General features: G+C 38.2%; 2 protein-coding genes across 3 annotated transcripts in view; one reads left to right on the top strand and one right to left on the bottom strand.

Moving 5' to 3' along the window:
* LOC132117285 (pyruvate carboxylase, mitochondrial-like) overlaps positions 1 to 23,740 on the bottom strand; it is a 148,680-nt gene that overhangs the window by 13,823 nt on the left and 111,117 nt on the right. The window contains exons 11-16 of the mRNA XM_059526462.1: positions 8,727 to 8,871; positions 8,099 to 8,188; positions 7,346 to 7,567; positions 5,459 to 5,615; positions 3,741 to 3,981; positions 3,281 to 3,530 (exon numbers count right to left, since the gene is read on the bottom strand). Of these exons, the coding sequence (XP_059382445.1) occupies positions 3,281 to 3,530; positions 3,741 to 3,981; positions 5,459 to 5,615; positions 7,346 to 7,567; positions 8,099 to 8,188; positions 8,727 to 8,871 (1,105 nt within the window). The remainder of the gene's footprint in view (positions 1 to 3,280; positions 3,531 to 3,740; positions 3,982 to 5,458; positions 5,616 to 7,345; positions 7,568 to 8,098; positions 8,189 to 8,726; positions 8,872 to 23,740) is intronic.
* lrfn4a (leucine rich repeat and fibronectin type III domain containing 4a) lies at positions 15,713 to 23,214 on the top strand. 2 transcript variants are annotated; one of them, XM_059526455.1, is made up of 3 exons: positions 15,713 to 16,223; positions 17,389 to 19,047; positions 21,403 to 23,214. In XM_059526455.1, exons 2-3 carry the CDS (start codon positions 17,411 to 17,413, stop codon positions 22,442 to 22,444), a joined length of 2,679 nt encoding a protein of 892 aa, XP_059382438.1. In that variant the 5' UTR covers positions 15,713 to 16,223; positions 17,389 to 17,410; the 3' UTR covers positions 22,445 to 23,214. The 2 variants fall into 2 exon arrangements, with proteins under 2 accessions (XP_059382438.1, XP_059382440.1); XM_059526457.1 differs by having other exon boundaries at positions 15,713 to 19,047.

Genomic DNA, 23,740 nt, shown 5'->3' with positions numbered 1-23,740 from the left:
ATCAGTCTATTAGTGTTGTCATGGTACCAAATTTTCAGTATTTTGTACCAATACCAGTGAAAATCCACAGTTCTCGGTACCAATTTCGGTAGCAAAGCAAAATACAAAAACTTTTTTTTTTTTTTTACTATACTTTCATTAATCCAAACTGTGTACATATTTAACAGTGTTGGGAAGGTTACTTTGGAAATGTAATAGGTTACAGATTACAAGTTACCCTGTTTAAAATGTAATAGTAGTGTAACTTTTTCAATTACTTTATTAAAGTAATGTAACTAATTACTTTTGAGTACTTTTTGATTACTTTTCTAAATTTATGAAAATTAAAGAATAATAAAAAAAGCATATACATCAACTTAAATACAGTTATCTTATAAGCATGTGACGTATTCTGTGTACTAAACTCCTGAAACATTGGTGTTTTTTTGAAACTGCTGTCTCTGTATATGATGATAGTTTTCTCAAAATAAGTAAAATGCACATGAAGTGACACAGAGCAGTTCTAGAAATTATGTTTATGTGCTTGTGTACTCCTATATTGAGGCAGCAGGGGTTGAAAACACTGCGAGCTTCAGTAGGCCTATGTGTAGTAAATGAAACCATGTCTTTGCCATTAATTTACAGGAGGGGCGGACTGGGAAAAAAATTCAGACTGGAAAATTCAAACTCATACAAACAAATTCATGGACAAAACTATTTTTTGTATGGACCTGACATAAAAAAGGTTTAAATCTTTAATTTGGGTACATGCAAAATAATTAAAAGTTCTCTCCTGAACTGCACCTTCACTTCCATTTTTCTCTTCAGTCTCTTTATTTTGCCCTGTTATCCATCTCTCTCGTGACTTTAATACTCAAGATTGAACAAAACTATACTTTATAATACACTACTCTACAATACTACAATATCTTTATAGAAAAATCCTAATACTGTACACGAGTCATGTTTTTCCCTTACAGAAATTACCTTGCTTTTATTAGCCTATATAAAAGTAAAATAACCTTGTTTTTTTGCGAATGGATTTGTATTTATTTTTAAATAAATACATTTGTAAAATAATTTTAAATTTTTGGTTATCACAGTTAAACAATAGTAACCATTTTCTCTGGATTTATAGTTAAATATTAAAATGTTAATTTTCGTAAGGGTTGTGTTGTTGTCTGTCGTAGCTCCCCCTAAACCTATAAAAAAAAAAAATCAGATTTTTTTTTCCAGCTAAATTACTACTGTAACATTACAACAGATAATAATGATGTCCTTTATATAGTATTTTGAGTGATGACTGATGAGCAACGTGCTGCTGCTTGATTAAATAAATAAAAAAACAAAGACAAAAAAGCATCTTTACAGATGAAACTGACCTGAAACCCTGAACAGGAGTTCTGCTTCTCTGCTCCAGCAGTCCACTCTATTCTCTCTCTCTCTATCTCTCTCTCTCTATCTCTCTATCTCTCTCTCTCTTTCTCTCTCTCTCTCTCTCTCTCTCTCTCTCTCTCTCTCTCGCATTGATTACTCTGAGTCTGATCCAAACCGTTTGGCGGAGGCGCGTAGAGCGCGCGAGTCATGACTAACAATTCATGATTTATTAGAGATTTAATTATCAAATGGCGGATTCGCAAATGATCGCTTTAGTACATTCGGCAGGCAATTATACAATAATGATATTAAATAGTGGGGCAAAATCGGCTGCCAGGCCACTGTGAATTGTCCCGGTTCTCCCGGTGTCCAGTCCGCGCCTGATTTCCACAGACACGCAGAACGTGCAGGAGTCATATATTGCATTTTTGGGGCTCAATATTCACAGACACTAGTCCATGTCATGTTTTGATTCAAGTGTACTGACCTACTTTTGATTTAGTCATCCAAAATGTGGCATATTCCGTCCGCGTTAGGCATTTCGTTTTTATGACTGGATTCTACGAACCAGACTGTATTTCCGCATCCCGGAAATTATTAGGGCGGTATGTCTCAAAATAGTCAGTGCAATTTGGGAAAGAAATCAGTTAAATGTGGATGTGTGTAAATATTCAAATGTAATCCCCTTTGTAATCGTAAAAAAATTCATAAGTAACTGTAATTTAATTACTCATTTTTTCTTAGTAACTGTAACTAATTACAGTTACAATAATTTTGTAATTAAATTACGTAACGCCGTTACATGTAACTAGTTACTCCCCAACACTGATATTTAATTTGAAAGGGCTTTTGAATTTTAAAGCCAAGAATAACAACTAAGTTAGAGTAAAAAATAATAATAATAATAAAAAAAAACACAGAATTGCTTTTCTGACTGATATGACACAATGTTAACCATTTGTACTTTCTCTAACACGCATATTTCAGATTCACAATTAATTTAAAAGCCTGTTTTGTGTAAAAATAGTAAATAACATCATGTCCTCCTGTTTTTTTTTACCCTAATAAAAGTTATAGGAGCATTAAATAGTTAAAGACACTTCATTCTAATGCTTATTATATTAGCGTTAACTGCGCTTATGCTAACCATTAACTACTCTAATAACAGTGTTTATTTCAATTTGACATTCAAATTAAAATATTGAATAATATTCATAACAGAAGTGGTGTTTCCCACAGCCTTGCACTCTATTCGTGGCGGTATATATATGCAAATTAATTCTCTGCCAGCAGGAGGCGCTGTTAGAGCAGGAGAGATAGAGGTTTCCCCGGTAACGGCTGTAATCAAATAAGCGCTGAGTCTGCGCTCTCAAACCTGTTCAGGCATTACAGGCAAGATGAAATGAAAATGACATCCACAATTTTCTGAAGACCGTCAGTTTCCTTCAGAAATACAGTGATATAAAAACAACCGCACCGGGTTTCGACTCTGACATGTACAGTGCTCATATTTATTCAATGAAGTTAAAGCTTTTTAGGAAATCTATTTATGGCGGTCAGTTCTGATATTGTGGCAGGCGCCACAAATAAATCAATGTATTGGACACACAATTAAACTTGCCTGCTTGAACTCTTTCATTTGATCTGGGTGTCTGTCTTTGAAATGTTTTGGTAGTTTGGTGTGTTTCATGCATCTGCACACTTCTCAGATAACGCATCAAGAACCGGGTTGACCGGGTACTCGGTACCTCCGGAACTTAAAAAAAATCTGTTACCATAACATTTTCATTTTTGTAGTCCCGACTTGGTACCGAAGTACTTGGTCTTTTGACAACACTACAGTCTATTTAAACTTAACTACATATTTAGATATACATAGTAATATAATATAATGTATATCAGCTCACAGTTTGACAAGCCTCACCAGTATTGAGTTTGGTGCCTTTGGTACATGCCACAATGGCGCCCATGCTGGGCTGGGACGTCATTCCCGCCATGGAGTCAACCGCCACATCCACAATGTCTGCTCCAGCCTCTGCACACGCCAGCATGGCAGCCACACCGGCCCCTGCGGTGTCGTGAGTGTGCACATGGATCGGCACGTCTGGGAAACGGTCCCTCAACGCGCTCACCAGCAAATGGCCAGAGTCAGGCTTCAGGAGACCCGCCATGTCCTGCAGAGAGGAGAGACAGAGGGAGAATGTAAAGGAAAGTGAGAGAAGTGCACCAGAAACAAACAGAGACAGTGAAGCAGTGGTATTTTATGTGTGGGTGGAGGCAGAGTGGGAACAGCAGTCGAGATGAAAGAGTGAGCAAGAGTTGAGGTTAACAAAACAGACAAACGGATAAAAAAAAACCCACACAAAAAATAAACAAACAACCACCTTGATACAGAGGATGTGCGTTCCAGCCTTGACCAGCTCATCTGCTAGTTTGAGATAGTAGTCTAAAGAATATTTCTGCCTTGTGGGGTCGGAAACATCGCCAGTGTACGAGATGGCCGCCTCCACCACTCCTCCTGCTGCACCTGCTGCCTCCATCCCCAAGAGCATGTTTGGAAGGTAGTTCAACGAGTCAAACACACGGAAGATGTCCATACCGTTTTCTTTAGCCACCTCACAGAACCTAACAAAAACAGGAAATGATGCAATGAGTAACGATATAGCAAAGAGCTGTTTGTTTCAGTGCTGTTATTATTAGATTAACATAAAACTATAAAAGTAAAACCTTGTTTTTGGTAACTGAAATAAAGCAAAGATATACGTGACACATATTATTATTATTGTTATATATTACAAAACATATATACACACATACATATATACACACACACACACACACACACACACACACATATATATATATATATATATATGTGTGTGTGTGTGTGAGTGTATATATATATATATATATATATATATATATATATATATATATATATATATATATATATATATATATATATATATATAAAAATATGTGTGTGTGTGTGTGTGTGTGTTAAACATGGGGTATATATAGATGAAAAACCTAAACTTTAATGTAAATTAGAAATGTTCCCCTGGGAACTGACTGAATTTTTTTTTTTAATTAAGCTGAAGTAACAATTTTACTAAAATGTGAAACAAACTGAAATAAAAATAAAGTGAAACAGAAATCTATTTAGAAAAAACACACAAAAAGCATAAAAAAAAAACCTAAGTGAAAATAATACCTAAGTGAAAATATAAAAATGCTAATTTAAAATATTACTTAATACTATAATAGCATATGAATAATATTAAAACAACACTGGTTTGTTTACTTAGGGGAGGCTTAGATGATGTACACGTGTCATTCCTGTTAATTGTTCTCCTACCTTATTTAAGCAAGTATTTAGGGCCCATTAAAATGTCAGTTGCTTATGTTGCCATCAGTTTAAGGGAGATTTTTTATTTAAATGTACATATTTTGCCACTGAAAATGCTGAATGGAAACCAGTAGCAGCCATTTTATGGTAGGTCTGAAACAAAGCCATTAAAGGAGCACAAATGCTCCCCAGCGCCACATTCTAATATGAATTAAAAGCCATCTGAATGGTGCTTGGGGCCAGAATCAGTGGCAGCAAGAAACAAATGAAGAAGACTAAAGCTAGTAAAGACAAAGGGTTTTTCTAACAAGTAGTGGAATCAAATGATTTTTCACTTTGTTCGGTAATGTCTGCATTCTTCCGCTGAAGTGGGTGGAAAACCATATTAAAATACTCTGTCAGTGTTTCATGTGTCACTATTCAGCAGCAGAATTGTGCTGTTCCTGAATCTATAGTGTAATAGCAAAAGAATTTACTATTGCAAAGTCATAGCAAGCAATTCATAAACAAGTGACTCTAATGAGCAGGTACCTTTTATTAGTGGCACACAAAATATATATATATTTTTTTTATTAATTATTTTTAAATTGGATTCCTCATCTGCTTCCTTAACGGTATGAAAATATTCATTGCTGTAAGTGGAATCTGAATCAGAACATTCAATTCCCTGGGATTCCGGTTCGTTAAAAGATTAACATTTGAGAAGTTCATTTAGACTGTGAGCAGGTTGTGGTTTAAGATACCACGACTCACTTGGAGACGGCATTGTCAGGGTAGTTGGTGTATCCGACAGCATTGGCACCTCTCAGAAGCATCTGAAAAGGCACATTTGGCATCAGAGCCCTCAACTCTTGCAGCCTTTTCCAGGGACACTCACATAGGAAACGCATTGCTACATCAAAGGTAGCGCCTGGTGAAGAAAGAGAAACCGGACCAAAAAAAAAAAAAAGAGGATCAGGATATAAACATAAGTGGAACAGATGTGAAACTCTAAGAAGCATGTAAAGAACCTTCCTATTGGAGTCCTTGCTTCAATTCCAGAAATGAACTCAACACACATCCAATGTGCATCAGTCATTCAGTATTTATAACAGTGTTTCTGCAAGACTTTTAAAATCAAATTTAAGACTTTTTAAGACCTTTTTTAAGACCTGCACAAATAAAATGAATACCATATGAATGGGGTAGGGCAATGTCTATATTACCATTTTAAACTGTAAAATTACTGTAAAAAGCATAATTTACAGTTCAGATACAAGTTTTCACAATAGCAAAGTTTTATAAAATGATTAAAAAAAACTTTAAACCATTGTTAAAATGGATGAGTCAAAAGTATTAATTATTATACTATTTAAACAATTTTTATCAATAAATTACTATATCAATTAAATAGCATAAATTAGGGGTGTGCAATATTTACTATATATATACAGTAGAGTCTTTTGTACTGGTTCATTTTATTTAATCAAAGTTATTAAGTGACTCAAACACTTGGTGCTAAATAGTTTTAAACAAGTGTAGTTAAAGACGGGCAGTGTTTAATTTTGTATTATCTATATACTGATTTATTATTTAATAATGTTTTATACAAGATTAATATTTTCAGTCCTCATTTTAATTTGTTTTAGTAGTTGTCCTTTTTATTTTTTCTAAACATTTTCTATTCAGCTTTAATTTATTTCATTATTTCTATTTAATTTATTTTAGTTGCCAAATCAACATGTCTAATTACTCACCCTCATGTCGTTCCAAACCCCTTAAGACCATTGTTCATCTTCGGAACACAAATTAAGATCTTTTTGATGAAATCCGAGAGCTTTCAGACTCTGTAGGACAGCAATGCAATTGACTTCAAGGCCCAGAAAGGTAGTTAGGACATTGATAAAATAGTCCATGTGACATCAGTGGTTCAACCTTAATGTTATGAAGCTACGAGAATACTTTGTGTGGAAACAAAACTGTTTATGGATTGTCAGAAAGCTCTCAGATTTCATAAAAAAATGTCATAAGATAAAAAGGTTTTACGGGTTTGGAATGACATGATGGTGAGTAATTAATGGCAAAATGTTCATTTTTGAGTGAACTATCCTTGTAAGTTTAGGTGTCTTATCTAATATTTATATTTTATTCCAGTGAAAATTTGCTTTTAATAGTTTAATTTATACATAATTCATATGAAAACATGCATCTAAAAATGCATTGTGTGTTTTGCCAATTGTGGTTGCTTACTAAATCTGTTTTATAAATAGTATAGGCCAATTATAGGATTTATGGTGCCTAGCCTGTGTAAACATATTTTTTAAATATAAATTTGAACTTATTTATTAGAAAATCAACAAACCATTTAACAATGGAATTGCATTTATTTTTTAAAACATTTATTCCTTAAAATGACTAAAACACAGTCATTAAGATTAATCAATTGTAGACCCTGGCTTCATTGGTATTTGATCAACAGACAATTGATCTGTGTTTGTCAGCTGGAATGAGGGAAAAATGTGAGACAAGCTGGAGAATAGTGGGATGGGTTTGCTGCTAGAATGCAAGAAAGCGGAAAGGCAAAAAATAGAGAGGGAGGGAGATAGTGTGAAAGAAAGCATGAGAAGGAAAGAAAACAATAGTGCAGAACTAGTATCACACCTCCCCAGTTTTCCACACTGAAGAGGTTGCTGAAGCTGTGGGCCACAAAAGGCGCAATCCGTTTGAGGTCGTGAGTCCGTACACGAGTGGCCAGGAGGGACTGGTGGGCGTCTCTGAACGTAGTGTCCATAAGCAGCAGACCCTGGTGGGCACGTACCGCCTTCGCAAAACCATCTGGACCCTCTCTCAGCAGCACATCCCTGAAACCCACTGGTGGCTCACCTGCAGAGTGCATACAAATAAACAAACTGCCAATTAATAAAACAGACATTAATCACAAACACCACGCTGCGTAGGTCTACAAAGGAAAAAAAACTATTTTTATCAGGGATATTATTCACATACAGACACAAACACACAACAACATGGATCTAAATAGACAAAGTATTACAACAAAAAATATAAGTCGTTTTTCCATTGATTTACACTCTTGGCACATGCCCAAACAAATCCACTCAAGATGGAAGTAAAAAAAAAAAAAGTGAAAGAAAACGTGGTGTAAACAAATGTCTATTATGTTCCTCCTGATGTAGATTCATAATAGAATGATGGGTAACTTCATGAAACACTGAGGGGGAAGAATGGATTACGACCACCTTCTGAAAGACGTAAACATACTCTACTTCATGCCTTCTGCAGTGCATCAATTAAATAACATGGCAACTAAGTGCAAAGGCAGCTTAGGCTGAGTTTGTAGTGTGAGAAACTGACAGTATGTGAATGTAAGATAAGGAAATGGTGTGTGTTTCTCACCGAGGGGTACTGGTGGGATGACCGGATCGATGGGAGAAGGCTTAGCCTTGACAGGTATCGGAGTAGTCGGGCCGTTCACCATAACATGCCCTGAATGACGAGGAAACGCAATCATACACAAATAGTCCAAACTGCTTCAAATCCACCTCTGCTGGTATAATACACTGAGTGGATGGGTCAAGTGGACTGGAGACTGCACAGCCCACGTTACTTAAAAGGTTTTGGCACTTGGCTTGACTTAAAACTATGTAAAGGGCTGCTGAGAAAGAGCAGGGATGGTGAAAAGTTCACTTTTCTTTTCATAAGCACAAAATCTTTTATTATCTTATTCTTATTTTTAAAAGAAATATCTTCTGCTATCAAAGGCTGCATTTATTTGATCAAAAATGCAGTAAAACTAGGGCTGCATGATAAATCGTATGTGATTTTAATGCGCATCTCGTCAGTAAAGCCGGTTCTGTGATGAGAAGTAAATCTCCATCAACATGCTTTCAGACGAGATGCACATGACAATCACATGCAATTTATCGCACAACCCTAGAAAAAAACAATGATATTGTGAAATATCAATAAAATGTAAAACAACACTTTCTTTTATGAGGATATTTATACTGAATATAAAGGTTACCAAGGTAGTGAAGCAGTTTCTGGGCTCGGTTCTGCACGGGTTTGAGGTTGAAGAGATCTGGATTCTCATCGATGAACTGAGTATCTACCGTCGCATTCAGGAACTGATTATTACTCAGCACGTTCTGGAGGAATGGGATGTTTGTCTGGGAGTGAGAAAAGAGAACAGACAAATACATTTTTAACTAGTTCAGAGGAACTGATGAGCTGAAAGCTGGAGAGTGCCTAGAGTCGGTAGCTCTTGAGAGATGAAGACCAATCCAAGACTGTGCTCTCACATGGGCTGAGCTTAGGTGCTAATGGTCCTTCACAGGACAGATGGGGCCATTCGGTAGGCACTGCTGAAATCAATACCATTATCTAAACACTCAATACTCCCTTCCATCACTATTCAAACCTGCCTTTGAGTGTGTGAAAAACTAGGCTCGGGTCACTGAGGAAACTGTGCTCACTGTTACAGCATGAAGAAACAACTCAATATACTGAGCTGACACACAACACATTTGAAGTCCTTTGTTCCTAATAGTCTGCTACATGCATTTCTGTGGTGCTATGAGCTCAAACCAACGGCTGAACATGAAAGAATTGTTAAGAATCCATTAGCCTGACTGTCAATACTGTACTCCAATGGCAGCCGGAGAAGGGGAGATAATAAAGGTTTAGATATACATGAAATAAAGAGTATGAAATTGGAAGAAAGTTGACGAGATAGTGAGTTGAAAAGGGGGCATTGTGAGAAACTAACAGAATAAGTAAAGTGTTAATTGAAACTCTATAGTTTTAGCACTTGGTTTTTGCACCCTTGCCACCTACATACATACACATAACACATTGATTCTCTAGGGAAGGGTTTAGTGGAGGCCTTAAGAGAACATGTGAAAGAGATCGTGGATGAGGAAGAAAAGAAACCAAAAGAGAGGCCGAGTCCAAATCTTCTCCCAAGAATTGAGAGTTGGAAAGAGTCGGCTCTAATCCGCCAGCACTCTGACCCAGATTCTTCTGACTGCAGGATTCCTCCTCATTCCAAACTTTTACATTACCCCTCTCAAAAAGCAAACTGTAAGCATTTTAAAATGTAAATGCAGGTCTAGCCATTTTTGGCTTGAATGCACAAGACTTCTGGTGTAAGTTAGCTGCTTGATGTTGGTATATTTTGTTATAATAATCATGAACACAATGGTTTGTTTTGCAAAAAGTTTTACTGTATACTGTACTTTGTCATTCTTTAGTTATATACCTAATGAATCACATGAGATTTACAGAAAATAGCTTACTTCCGTGTTAAAAAAAAAAAAAAAAAAAAGATATTTTCAAGAACATTAGTAAACCTGTGTTGTTAACCATTGATGGCTTTATGGACAAAGAAAGATATTTCTCAAAATATATTTTATGTTACACAGAGTTAAAAATGTTTGTAATGACATGAGTGTGCATTTATAATTCATTTTTGGGTGATCTATTTTGTCTTAATACAATATCAATCATGTGCATCCAAAATGTAACTTCATACAGACATACAGACACAATGCTAGAGACATAAAGTACCTAATGCTGTGTAAGATAAAGTGCCCGAAGCTACAGACTTTGCATACTTGAACAATAAGGTGCATACTGATGTACTGAAAACCATTGCGACGGGAAGCAAGTTTAACCCTCTATGGTAGTGCTGCCTCCAGGCAACAGACACATTTTGACTCAGAAAAAAAAAAACAGAAGACAACCCACATATTCTGAATAACAGAAATGCAAAAAACTGACCATGAATTAAGCCTTATTGTCAGAATCATACTACATTATGTAGATAACTACATTAATATTTCAAAGAAGGATGTGCAATTTACTTCAGGCAATAATTTCCTGAAGTAAATAAAATAAAGTATAACAAAATTCAGAGAGAAACAACAATAAAAAAGTATTTATTTTAAATATAAAGGGGGAAAAAACTGTTGAATTTGGGTTTTTTTTTTTTTACCCAATGGTAAAATAATACATAACAGAGGGTTAATGTTTTGCAGGACAGCAGAGCAAACAAGGGATTTTCAATAACATGATTCTACAACCACATCCTGTCCACATGTTCAATACAAAATAACAATGATGCTGAAGAGCACAAGCATGCAAGTCGTGGCCTAATGGTTAGAGAGTCGGACTCCCAATCGAAAGGTTGTGAGTTCGAGTCTCGGGCCGGCAGGAATTGTGGGTGGGGGGAGTGCATGTACAGTGCTCTCTCCACCCTCAGTACCACGACTTAGGTGCCCTTGAGCAAGGCATCGAACCCCCAACTGCTCCCCGGGCGCTGCAGCATAAATGGCTGCCCACTGCTCCGGGTGTGTGCTCACAGTGTGTGTGTGTGTGTTCACTGCTCTGTGTGTGTGCACTTCGGATGGGTTAAATGCAGAGCACAAATTCTGAGTATGGGTCACCATACTTGGCTGAATGTCACTTCACACTCACACTTCACACTAAATCCACAATAATCAAAGCTTTCTCATGCCTGGTAAAAGAAACAGCTTTGCTTGGACAGTGTTGTTTAGTGGTAAACCACTGGGTATTGCTGGAAACAATTTGTTGCCCACAAGCTCTCCACAATGGCTGGACAAAATCAGGGAAGAGAGAGAGCGGGAGAGAGAAAACACTGGAGTTTAAACATTTAAGCACAGACAGGCTGTTGATATATTCAGGGCTACCTGTCTGAATTTTTACATTTAGAAATGAGGAGTAACCACATAGAAGAATACATGGTTACAATGAGCAGTTACAATGCCAACCATCCAGCCACGGGACCTGTATAACAAGACAGATGGAAGTACAGATGGCGATATCACAACATAGTCTTGCAGATCTAACCGATTTAAGTAGCTCATTTTTGGAGCTGTCCAGGGTGCTGAAATATCTCAAGTCCACTGTGCTTTACTCTGCTTCCCAACCTTCTGTGTCTCCACAGCCTCATTAGAAAGACTCAAATATGCCTTAAACAACACCAATCTAGAAAAGTATTCATATTATATTCACATGATAGCTAATTATTACTATAAAAGCTAATATTATTATAATGAAATCTTACACAAGTTTTGACAATTTTGAGGGCAATCGGCTGAGAAACCGAGAAAGGCCTAGGAGATAATTTATTCATAAGTAAAATCCACATTGGGTGTTTAATTAAATTCAAGACATTTGTATTATTTTTATTTTCATCTTTCAAACCTCAACAAGTATGAAATATCACCCATCAGCAAAACACACCATCATTTATACACGTTAATGAGAAAGGCACCAGCAGCAAGAATATCTATGATAAATAGTACATAAGATTAAGTCCTCAAATTGTGAGGAACCAGTGATTGTTATATTTAAATCCTGCACATTTGCATTGTTTATATACACACATACACCACTGAGTCTTATGCTCACCAAGGCTGCATTTACTTGAAATACAGGTAAAAAAAAGTAATACTGTTAAATATACTAAAATACAATTATTGCAGTAAACTTTTATTACAAATTTAAAGTAAGTTTTCTATTTGAATATATTTTTAAAATATTACTTATTCCTGTCATGGCAAAGCTGTATTTTCAGCAGCCATTATTTCAGTTTTCAGAAAGAAAATTACTTTAATATGCTATTTGATGCTCAAGAAAGATTTCTTATTACAAGCATAGCACTGTTAAAAACAGTTGTGCTGCTAAATATTTTTGTGAAAACCAAGATACATTTATTCCAAGTTTAGTTGATAAATATTTAAAAAGTACAATATTTAAACATTTAAAATATGTTTTTTTATTGGGGGGGGGGGGGGGGGGTGTACAAGTCTTTACCTTTACTTATGATCAATGAAAATAAAAATACTAAATTCCTTCCAAAAAAGAAGGCCTAAGCCTAAACTTTTGAACAGTCATGCATATTTTACTACAAAATAAATGTACACGTTAATTGACAAATCACACATATTTAGTTTCCTTAAAAAGGAAATAAATTCGTTACAGCCTCTCAATATTGCTATAAAAACACACCTATGGGTTCAAGAACCAAAAACTAAATCTTACAGTAACCCGCTTAAGTTTCCCCCAGTGTGTTATGTACCCCTGCTGGAATCACTCTTTCACAGCAATTAGTTGTGGCTTGGATCCAGCAGCTGCAGTCTCTTTCTTTACGCAAGCGCAATGTACATATACACATGAATCATTGATATTTGTCTTATGGTACTTAAATGTATTATTCATGATCTGTCATTTTTTTAAACATGATTTAACTGAACCAAGGCTGATTTTAGCTTGCCAGCCAAATCTTGAGTCTGATCCGTCAGCTGCAGCGAGGTTAAGCAGACTCTGAGCCTACTGGTTACATGCTCCGAGTGTGTGGAGATGGGCTAAAGCGGGCCTCTGGCAATGTTGCGAGCCGTCCGCTTAGCTGTGCTTGCATGCAGTCAGGCCTCTATATATAGACCTGCATAAAGACTGAGTGACTCATGCTCACCTAAAATCACAGAGCCCAGAAAAACAAAGATTACGGGAATCAAAGATAGAACATGAGAAACTGAGAAAAAGCGTTACTTGGACTGAACAACTTTGGCTCCTTCTCTACTTCTCAACTTTGCTGGCCGTGTAAAGCTGTATTAGCCTCACGCTCATGAGATGATTATACAGCTCAGCTTATAAGAACGGCTCTCTCATGATTTGGTAAAGACAGTGGGCTTTGAACCGTGAACGCTTGCATCAACAGTAAGTCATAACACTGGGCCACGACATTGTTTTTAGGCTACCACTTTAAAACAAGATTCATTTTGTTAACATTAAATGCAACAGCTACAATAAGTAATACATTTTCAGCATTTATTAATAATGTTTGTTCCTTCATACACTACAGTTCAAAAGTTTTGAATCAGTAGGGTTTCTTTTTTACTTTCTTTTTTTTATGCTTTTAAGGATGCATTAAATTGATCAAAAGTGACAGCAAAGACATTTATAATGTTATAGAAGATTTATGCCTTGAATGAATGCTGTACTTTTGAAGTTTATATTCATCAAAGAATTATGAAGAAAAAAAAGACTTGATAAAAATATTAAGCACAACTGTTTTCAACTGTTTTGACTTTCTTGAGCATAAAGCATATTACAATGCTTAATGAAAGATTATGTAACATTGAAGACAGGAGTAATTCAGTATTTCAATATATTAAAACAGAAATATTAGCATTTAAAACATTACTGCATTACTAGCATTACTGTTTTAATATATTTTTGATCAAATAAATGCAGCCTTGGCAAGCGTGAAAAAAAATCTTTATTTTTTAAATCTGACAGACCCCAAACTATTAAACTAATACATTTTAACATTTCAAGTTAATATTAGGTCAAGTATTATGAATATTAATTATTTAAAAACATAGTACGTCATTTTTTTTTTACTAATAAAAACCATTATTAGTTCAAAATACCTACTGTAATGTAAACAAATTGAACATTACTGTCAAAGGTGTTACAGTTTTCATCGATATTTGAAAGTTTATGCATTTATTAATTTAATTTTGTTATTTCATTTTTCACTAATTTTAAGGTGTTTTTTCACTTAAAAAGCAAAAATAACAAACAAAGATGTTAGGGATAGGGTTGGACCCATGTCATATCCTGTAAAGGGCATCAGAATACCCTTGTTGCCCACCTCCAACAACCCATAAATCTCTCAAAAGTTCTCAGAATCAGCTATTATTGTCCATTTTTAATGATTTATAATGAATTTGCATTCACAGAAGATGAAAATTGACACTATGGGAGAATTGGTGACAAAAGTTCTTAGTGTGTCTGCTGACTGATGGTGCCCTGCTGTTAAAAATGTACTGTCAATAGGGACAAAGCTTAGGGCAATTCCTCTCCAGATCCAACCTCACACCCCAGTCAGCCAATGCACACCCATTCTGCCATTTTTACCATTGCATTTCATCTCTCCCCTCATATAGAGAGCCAAGACTGTTTCAGGCTCTGCCACTCTCCCCTCCCTCTCTCTTGCGCTCTCTCTCTCTCTCTCTCTCTCTCTCTCTCTCTCTCTCTACTCTTGTTCTCTTTTCCCTCCCTCCCTCCCTCTCACTCTGCCCTTGCTGTAGCAGACACATTGCAGTCGCAAACACTTGCTCTCACATCGACTTGCTCTCTGCATCAGAACCAACAAATCACAGACTCGTGCAGTTCAAGAATACAGAGGAGAAACGAAAAAGCAAAAAGAAGGCATTGATTTATGGCAATAAGCGACATCAGTGGGGGCTCAACCGCATGGTTATATGAAGGTTCTTTGTGCCTGTAGGTGTCCTACTTTGAGGGCAGGGTTTCCGTGGACCGTTTGCAAAAGTAAAAACAGAAGAAGCAGTGGGGAGAGAAATGAGGGGTGAGGATGCCACCATCCCTCCCTGAGGAACCTGAGAGGGAGAGGGACCCTGGAGGGACCACTGGAGAGGGCAGCAGTTCTCTTGGATGGACATAAGCAGGAATTAAAAATAAAAAAAAGGTTGGTGTATGTTTGCTTTCACTCTTTAGGTATTTAGGAGAGGTTGAGGAGGAGTGGAGACAGAGATAAGGAGATAAGACAGAGCAGAAAGGCTACAAGAGTTAAGGGTGGATTAGAGAGAAAACAATAAAGAGGGAATCATGCAGTGAAATTGAGTGTATAGACTTCTAGTCCATCTAGACAAGAGTGTGCGCACACACATACACACTTATTTGGCTCAGTCAGACCCACAGGGTCTGCTTGAAAGCAGGTCTAATTGGATTATTTGCTTTAATGTGCCAGTTTACAGGAAGAATCAATTAATTTAGGATCCTCAATAGTGTAAGACTCCGACATCAGCAAACAGACATGAACGATACACAGCATGCTTTCTACTTAAAGATGTGGAATCTGAGTTAAAGGTCTATGCAAGAGAAAGGAGAGAACAAAAAGAGGCTGATAATAAAAAGGGAATGTGAGCTTTTAATAGTAGTTAAATATTAATTAAGAGGGATTTTTGTTTCTTTTGGCAGTTCACTCCGAGATGAAATGGATTGGAAGCCATTTGCTACTGGAAGCACCTTTGCAAATAAAAGATGATTTGAATAATACAAGCTTTCACTGGATTCTGACTTTAATAATGCTGTGTAAAGGAGATAAATAAAGGAGAATTCGGAAACAATGAAAATCAAAGAAAAAAAAAAAGACAAACCCAATTTCATTTAACTGAGGTTCACTAAGGATTATGGAAACAGGGCAGTGACTCATGGCAAAGAAAAGAACGGCAAAGCAATGAGGATGAAGGACTGTCATCCATCTGACCACAGATCAAATTCACATCATCATGAATTTCAGCAGTTCACTATGAGGAACAAATCGACCCTTAGCACACCTGAATATTTCCACAGTGTTTCCCTCTGGATTTTCATCTGAAGCAATGATGGAACTAGCTGGGCAGTTTGTCTATAAAAGAACTGAAAGGATTGGAAACCATTTTAAATCTTGATGAAACAGACACAACAGGTATGAAAAATGACAGTAATTTTTCTCCTTTCCCTCCATGCACAAAATATTATACTGTTGGCAGGTAGAAGCTCATGAGGTTTGACAATTGTTTGCAGGATATTTGTAATGTAAGTGTAAGTGTAATTCCAGATTCAGAACAATGAATATGAATTCCACTGGGTACTCATTCTTTATAGCAAATTTGCACACATACAGCTTTGAGCCAATTGCACATGGTTATTTATAGGATATAACTCTACTCCCTACGCTGCCCCATCTCATCTCTTCATCTTTCCCTTTCTCACTTGCATACACTCTCGTTTTAAAACTGCTTTGCGAGTGTGATACTGTAGTCATTACGTAAGACTGAAATGAACAGGCCAAAATCACAAACAACAAACAGAATCATCAGCATAACATTGCAGCATTTTGTTGACAGTGACTGATGGACGTATTAAACTAATGCAAGCATTTGCAAATGTTTAATATCACAGGGTTTCGGTCTTGTGAAATCAATTAAAATTCATTTACACACTCATTGCTGTTTGTGTCGCTCCCCACTGTTGTTGCACTGATTGTTTGGAGCAGTTCTATTCATGTGTGCGACACACACAAACAGTTATGTATCAGGTTAATGGAGTATTCAGACCCCTGTAGGAGAGCAGGGAGGAGAACAAACAGAAAGACATAAGACTTGGGTAAATATATACACTTTGTCTGCACACACAGCCACAACAACAGCCACATAATCTCACATCTGCGATGAGAAGACAGCCAAGGCATTCATCACTTAGAATGTGACTGATCATCTTGGGGCTTGTCCCTGGCAGCCAAATTGAGTCTCTCTTTCGTTCACAGACCAGTGGAAAAGTTTAAAGTTCTTACTGGGCACATGATAAATGCCTTGAAATCTAAACAACTGACAAAGGGTTCCAGGTACACCATTAATCTGAAGCAATGGACACTGGTAGATTGGCTCATGATTAGCTCCTCTTTGATGAAGTGAGCATATACTGGATGAATGACTAGGCATAACACCAAGTCTCAGTGGCAAATAATGGATAACTGCATTTGTGCAGGGGATTAGTGATTGGACAAGCAGGCTTAGGACTCAGGGAGACAGAGAGTGCTCAACTTCTTCCAATCTGAGTTGAAGCCTCTAATTTTTGATCTCTTTACACAGGTCTGTGGACAACCTGGTTACCATGCGACGCACAGAACCAGGGAGTCCATCTAGAGGAAACAATCTGTTGCAAGAACAGGAGAGCTTGAAATGGATACAACCAAGAAAATATCCTGCTTCATCTATCTCAGTCAGCACAACAAATGTCCGCCCCTGTCCCATGCTAAAGTCAACACTTTTCCGGCTGTGTCTCCTCACCTCCATACTGCTGCGGAGTGGACAAGGTGTATTGGCAGGGGAGACATGGGGCATGGTGTCCATTTGCCCCATCCATTGCGTGTGTCGGAACTTATCAGAGTCTCTGAGCACACTGTGTGTGAATAAAGGTCTTCTTTTTGTGCCACCAAACATTGATCGCCGCACTGTGGAGCTGCGTCTTGCTGACAACTACATCCTGGAAGTGGGAGGTGCAGACTTTGCCAATATGACAGGACTAGTTGACCTGACATTGTCACGCAACACCATACATGCTCTGAAACCACTGGCCTTTGCTGATCTGGAGAGTTTGCGTTCGCTTCACTTGGACACCAACCGTCTCACAGTGGTGGGGCCTCAGGACCTGACAGGTCTTATTAACCTTCAGCATCTTATCATCAACAACAATCAGCTCATAGATGTTTCGGCAGATGCTTTTGATGACTTCCTGCTAACTCTAGAGGATCTGGATCTTTCCTACAATAACCTCCGTAGGGTTCCTTGGGAATCTATTCAGAATATGGCTAGCCTGCACACCTTAAATCTAGATCACAATCTAATAGACCAGATTGCTGAGGGTTCTTTCAGTGAGCTCTATAAACTATCCCGACTGGATATGACCTCGAACAGACTGCAGACACTTCCCCCTGATCCACTGTTTTCCAGATCCCAGATTGGGGTTGTTAGTCCAACACCGTACAATTCAATCACCAGCCTTAACTTTGGGGGGAACCCCCTGCACTGCAACTGTGAGCTGTTGTGGCTACGACGACTGATTCGGGAAGACGACATGGAGACATGTGCCACACCTACTCATCTGGCGGGTCGATACTTCTGGTCCATTCCAGAGGAAGAGTTCACATGTGAGCCTCCACTGATCACCCGTAATACCAACAAACTGTGGGTGTTGGAGGGCCAAAGAGCCACACTTAAATGTCGAGCCATTGGTGACCCTGAGCCAGTCATTCATTGGGTGTCACCAGATGACCGTATTGTGGCCAACTCTAGTCGCATTCACTCGTACTATAATGGCACACTGGATTTTTTGGTGACCCGTGCCAGAGATGATGGCACCTATACGTGTATTGCCATCAATGCCGCAGGGGAATCCACAGCTCTGGTAGACTTGAAGATCATCCCTCTTCCTCATAGAGGGAATGGTACAATAACTCTTATCAACCACAGAGACCCTGGATCCTCTGATATAAGTAGTGGCCGTGGTGGGGTTGAAGGGGCAGGGACTGGTGTAGTGACTGTATGGAATGCCACCGGAGGCAAGGGAGATACAGGAGAAAGAGGAAGTGGAAGTAGTAATGGAGGCACAGAAACCTTGATAGGAGTTCTAGGTGTGACATCCAATTCAGCACAGATTCGCTGGAAAATGGGTCGATCTTCAGCGCCTTTTTTGGTGTGGATGTATCAGATCCAGTACAACAGCACAGCTGATGGTGGACTTGTTTACAGGTAAGGATACCTTGTTTCTGTATTGTTGCATCACTTTTGACAAAAAAAGAGAAAATTATGTCTTGGTTTTAGTGTTTGGTTTTCATGTGTTTCAAGTGAATGCATGTAAACATCCTTGGTGCTTATGTTCATGGATTATAGGCTTCAGATATTGATGGAAGGATACGGCCAAAGGAAACAGACAAAGCCTAAAGCGGACAGAACATTCAAGTTGAGCCATGAGGCTAAAAGAGATACAGGCAGCTATTTATATCCAGGGAGGGTAAAGAAAGCAGAGCAGTGGCGTGAGAAGACTTGCTGGCTCTGGGGAAAACAGGATGGACCCTTTAAAAGGGTAAAACCTATACATTTGAAGATGGTGTCACAATGAATCAGGAAGAGTGAAATGGATCTAAATGTGAGAGAAAGGGGATAGAGAGATAGGGCAGGTCACAAAGCGTAGGGCTGCGAGAGTCCCTTACACCAACTGTTCTTAGACAGGCGGACGTCAGTAATGGTTGGCTTTGTTCTTTTACACTCTAACAACGAACAAGAAAACTATTTATTTGCCTGCTAATTTAATAATATCTAAATCAAAAGAAAGTTTCTCTGTAAAAACAGTACCTACACAAAGAAGCCACCTGGCTTTTTATCATCTTTCAAGTCTGATGGTTCTTCAGCTTGTGTTCTCTCATGGGATAGTGAAGTGTCCACTCTTTGCACTCTTCAGAATTTCAGCAGATGCAGTACATCATCTAGGAAATGTTCAACTACTGATCATGAATATGGATCATTTTTGCATACTGTGCAGCAGTATTTGGATGCACAAACAACATAGCTTGCATGCAAATATCCTATTACAGATATGAAAACAGAAATTCCTTCATGGTAGTCTTTATTTGACAATTTGTTTGGTTTATCTCACTTTTTCTTTTCATTACCTTTTCCTTTACAACCTTACTAGAGGCTCTTCAACTCAATAACATTGAAGAGAGCTGCAACATTCAATGCACATGCACAGAAGAACCAATTCTTGCATGGTAAGGACATGCATTGAGAGGCTTAACAAAAGAAAGGTACAGTGAGATTTCCAGGGATTGGGATCAATAATAAATGGTGAAGGTGATGGGCTTGTTTGGATGACAAAGGAGCAAAAAATATATATATATAGATACAGGAGGACTGCCTGAAGAGAGGGGGATGGGGGTAGCAGAAGTAGCAGCAGTTGCTGAGTGATGGCAGGCAGAGAAGTGCATGAGTGGGAGGTCAGGCATCTTCATAATAGACCTGTTACTACAGCTATTCCCATCAACGTGCAGGAATCTGTAAGAGTAAACACAGTAAGCTACTCTAGGCCAGAAGACAGACATTAATGCATACTGACTGGCCACCTTGAGTGCATTGCTAAACTAGAGAGATTTTCCTAGACATTTTTCCACATTAAAGAGACGTTCCACATTCAATACTACTTAAACTCTATTGACAGCATTTGTGGCATAATGTCAATAACCAAAGAAAACTTTTTTTTAAATCAAACATCATGGTTACAGCAAGACACTGCTTCATATACCATTCATTTAATATAAAGATGGAAAAACTGTTAATGTTAAAACAAGAACAGAACAGAAAAATCACTAGCACACATTTTGGCCTGAACTGATCTAAAGAAGTCTACATGAATGTGAATTAAAATGTATTTTATTCCTTACAGTGTAGCGCATATTCAGTAACACCACAGTTCTTTTTACTGAGGTGGAGACTCAAGGAAATATAAATAAATAAATTAATACAATTGGCGAATCTCAACAAAAGATAATTGAATCTTTAAAGAAAGGAGGCAAATAGCTTATTGAAACTAGTGCAAAGGACACTGAAAATTGTTCAAGGTCCTTCTGTTGTGACTGCCAATTACCTCTCAAAGTAAAGTGAATTTAAGGACTTGAATCAGGTGTAGCCATCCAAAGCATTTTCATTACAGACATACTGTATATACCAAGCAGCCAAAGCAAATGCACTGGACACAGTCAATGAAGTCTATTAAAGGGTACTGTACGGACACTGTTTCTGCCAGAGATGGCAGATTGTAAAGACTAGTGTGGCAAGAAGGCAAGAAGCATGTCGGCATCCTCTTAGCCTTAATGTAAAAATGCTTCACCACTTGTCAGACTGGTGCATCCACAATATCTGTAGCTTATTCTTAATTTGCTCTTTTGTAGAATCCCCTTCATTGCAGGGTATTGATTTAAGCCATTTTCACAACAAAACATAGCTTCTAAAGCTCACTTTGTTGTGCTTGATGTATTTCTGTCTGGATATTTCCTTGACATGTTGTTTAATTTCTCATAAATATTCTCTTCTTTCTCTATTTGGTGTCAGAATTCTGCCTCCAACCAGTAATAGTTTCCTGCTGAAAAACTTGGTGTCAGGAGCAGACTACAGCCTGTGCGTCTTGGCCATATTCGATGATGGCATCTCCTCCTTGGCTACTACAAAGGTGCTGGGCTGCATCCAGTTCAGCACTAAAGAGGATTATACAGAATGTCGTTCTCTGCACGCTCACTTCCTGGGCGGCACGTTGACAGTGATGGTGGGGGGCGTGGTGGTAGTAACCCTTCTGGTCTTCACTGTGGCCATGATGGTGCGCCATCGTGTCTGCGGAGAGTGTCGGGATGATGCCAACAGGCCGGGAAAGTTTTTTCCAGCCAAAGGGGTGGATGTTTATGCCCAGACGAACGGAAACAACAGTATGATGATGGTGGCATTGCCAAATGGACTCTTGGCCCAAAGAACAAAAGACAAACACAAGCCCAGCTCTCCCCCGAAATCTAAACAGAGCCCGGAGCCTCACCGTGGCAGACGTCACAAGGGAGACGGGAAAGTGAGGGAAAAATGTTTTAGTCCTCTCACACCAGAAAGTGAGAGATTGACACTCTATTACTCCCCATCTAACACACTTCCCACGCTAACACAAAAGCAAGCAGGTAGGCTCAAGTTGAGGAAGTCTCTGGAGAAAGATAGATACGTGGACAGACAAGTCTTGGCCTCACTTGAATTGACACAAGATGGAGATGACGGAAGGGAAGGAGGCTCAGACTTGAGGCAAGCACTCAAGATGAAGCGTAGCTGCTCTTTTGATGTGGGTGAAATCACCACCACCACATGTTACAGCTACGCCAAGCGTCTGAGCGTCATCTGGACCCGACGTAGCCAGTCCCTACATGGCATGCTTGTCCATTGTACCTCCACCACCAGCACGTCCAGCACGGGTAGCAACGAGCAGTACGGCCACGGCCTAACACAGAACTATCTACATGCCTTCGCTTCCAACAACTCCTCCAACTCCAACTCCAATTCAACTTCAAACTCAAACAGTAGCATGACAGTCAATCCAAGAGACCTAGAGGAAAGTGTGGTGTAGATAGTGGGGAAAAAGGCTCCACATTTGGAGAACTGACATTTAGGAAAGGCTCATACGAACAAATGAGGTAACTATAAAAATCTGATGAAAACAAATTATCTGGGGAGGGCAGGATTGATGAGAATAATGCTCCTGACACAAAGGATTGGCTGTTATTTGATGACTGCCATTGTTTCGAACCAAAACAAGGCTCAAAATCGAATTATGTGAAGACAAAGAATGACAAGTAGGATTTGAAGAAATAAGAATTCAAGGACAGGCTTGTTTCTTTACGACAGTCCCAGGGCACGGGGGATTACAACCTAAAGTGTCTGTTTCAACAAGATTAATTAACCAATTAATAAATTATTGAATAAATCAGCCGCTACTTCATGCAGAAGAAACACTATTCAAATGCTAATGAGGAGCTGAACTAAAGGGGTAAATATGACCAAAAAAAGAAAAAGAAAAAAATTCAAACCCAAAGAGGGAATGCATTATCTGTCGAAATTCACTGTTGCGAAGAAGCACAACATGTCTGGCCCCTCTAATGAGGGAAAGTATATAAATATGCTGTAAAGTTATTTTTTATTTTTTTGGTGGATGTTTTTTTCAATGAATTGAAAAGATGGAAGGGGGACTCACAGAACACTTCAACACACTAGTGTTTAAAACGGGGAAGCCATTTGTTCAAATGTCATTCAACAGTGGTCTGAATAGTCATAATTGTTCTTGTCTGATCAGCCTTTTTTCAGAGTCATAAAAAGAATAAAAAGCTGTTCTGTAAAAATTATATTCTGTATTGTGGAATGAAGTTGTAATGAAGCTCTAATTGAGACAATCTGAAATGATAGCTCCCAGGTTAATTGCTTAAGAGAAGCTGGAATAAAAAGCCATATGGCACATAATGCTTTGAACCAAAAAACAAAAGCGCTGAAGTTTACTGACAGCATGGCATACAGGCCACAAAAAAAAAACCTGATTAAAATGTCAGATAATATAATCAGCTTAATGTCTCTACTGTGCTAATTCTATCTCAGCTAACTTAACTGGAGATTTAATTGCAGATAATTAGCAGCAACAACAACAACAAGGTCGGTTCATCTGCATAACCTCAAAATAAGTAACGTGTTATATGAGCTAAGGCTTCAAGATTAAGCTTGCTATTTCCAGTTATGTTTCTTCATTTCTTTTGTTAAGCCCACTAAAGACTATTTTTATATAACAGCCAACAGAAGAGGAGGAGAAAAACAGGACGGAGATGAAAGGAAAAGGTAGGGGATAAGGTGTGGACCCGAAAAAGAGGACAGTGGTGCA

This window comes from Carassius carassius, chromosome 36 (assembly GCF_963082965.1).
Source record: "Carassius carassius chromosome 36, fCarCar2.1, whole genome shotgun sequence".
In the NCBI taxonomy this organism is placed as follows: domain Eukaryota; kingdom Metazoa; phylum Chordata; class Actinopteri; order Cypriniformes; family Cyprinidae; genus Carassius; species Carassius carassius.
Note: the sequence above shows the minus strand (reverse complement) of the source record. Positions and strands in the feature narration are given on the sequence as shown.

What these genes read in the sequence shown, in the direction of transcription:
- lrfn4a (XM_059526455.1), top strand. Translation starts at nt 17,411, where the DNA reads ATGCGACGCACAGAACCAGGGAGTCCATCTAGAGGAAACAATCTGTTG. An exon ending in GATGGTGGACTTGTTTACAG is followed by an intron (nt 19,048 to 21,402) that starts GTAAGGATACCT and finishes ATTTGGTGTCAG; the next exon opens with AATTCTGCCTCCAACCAGTA.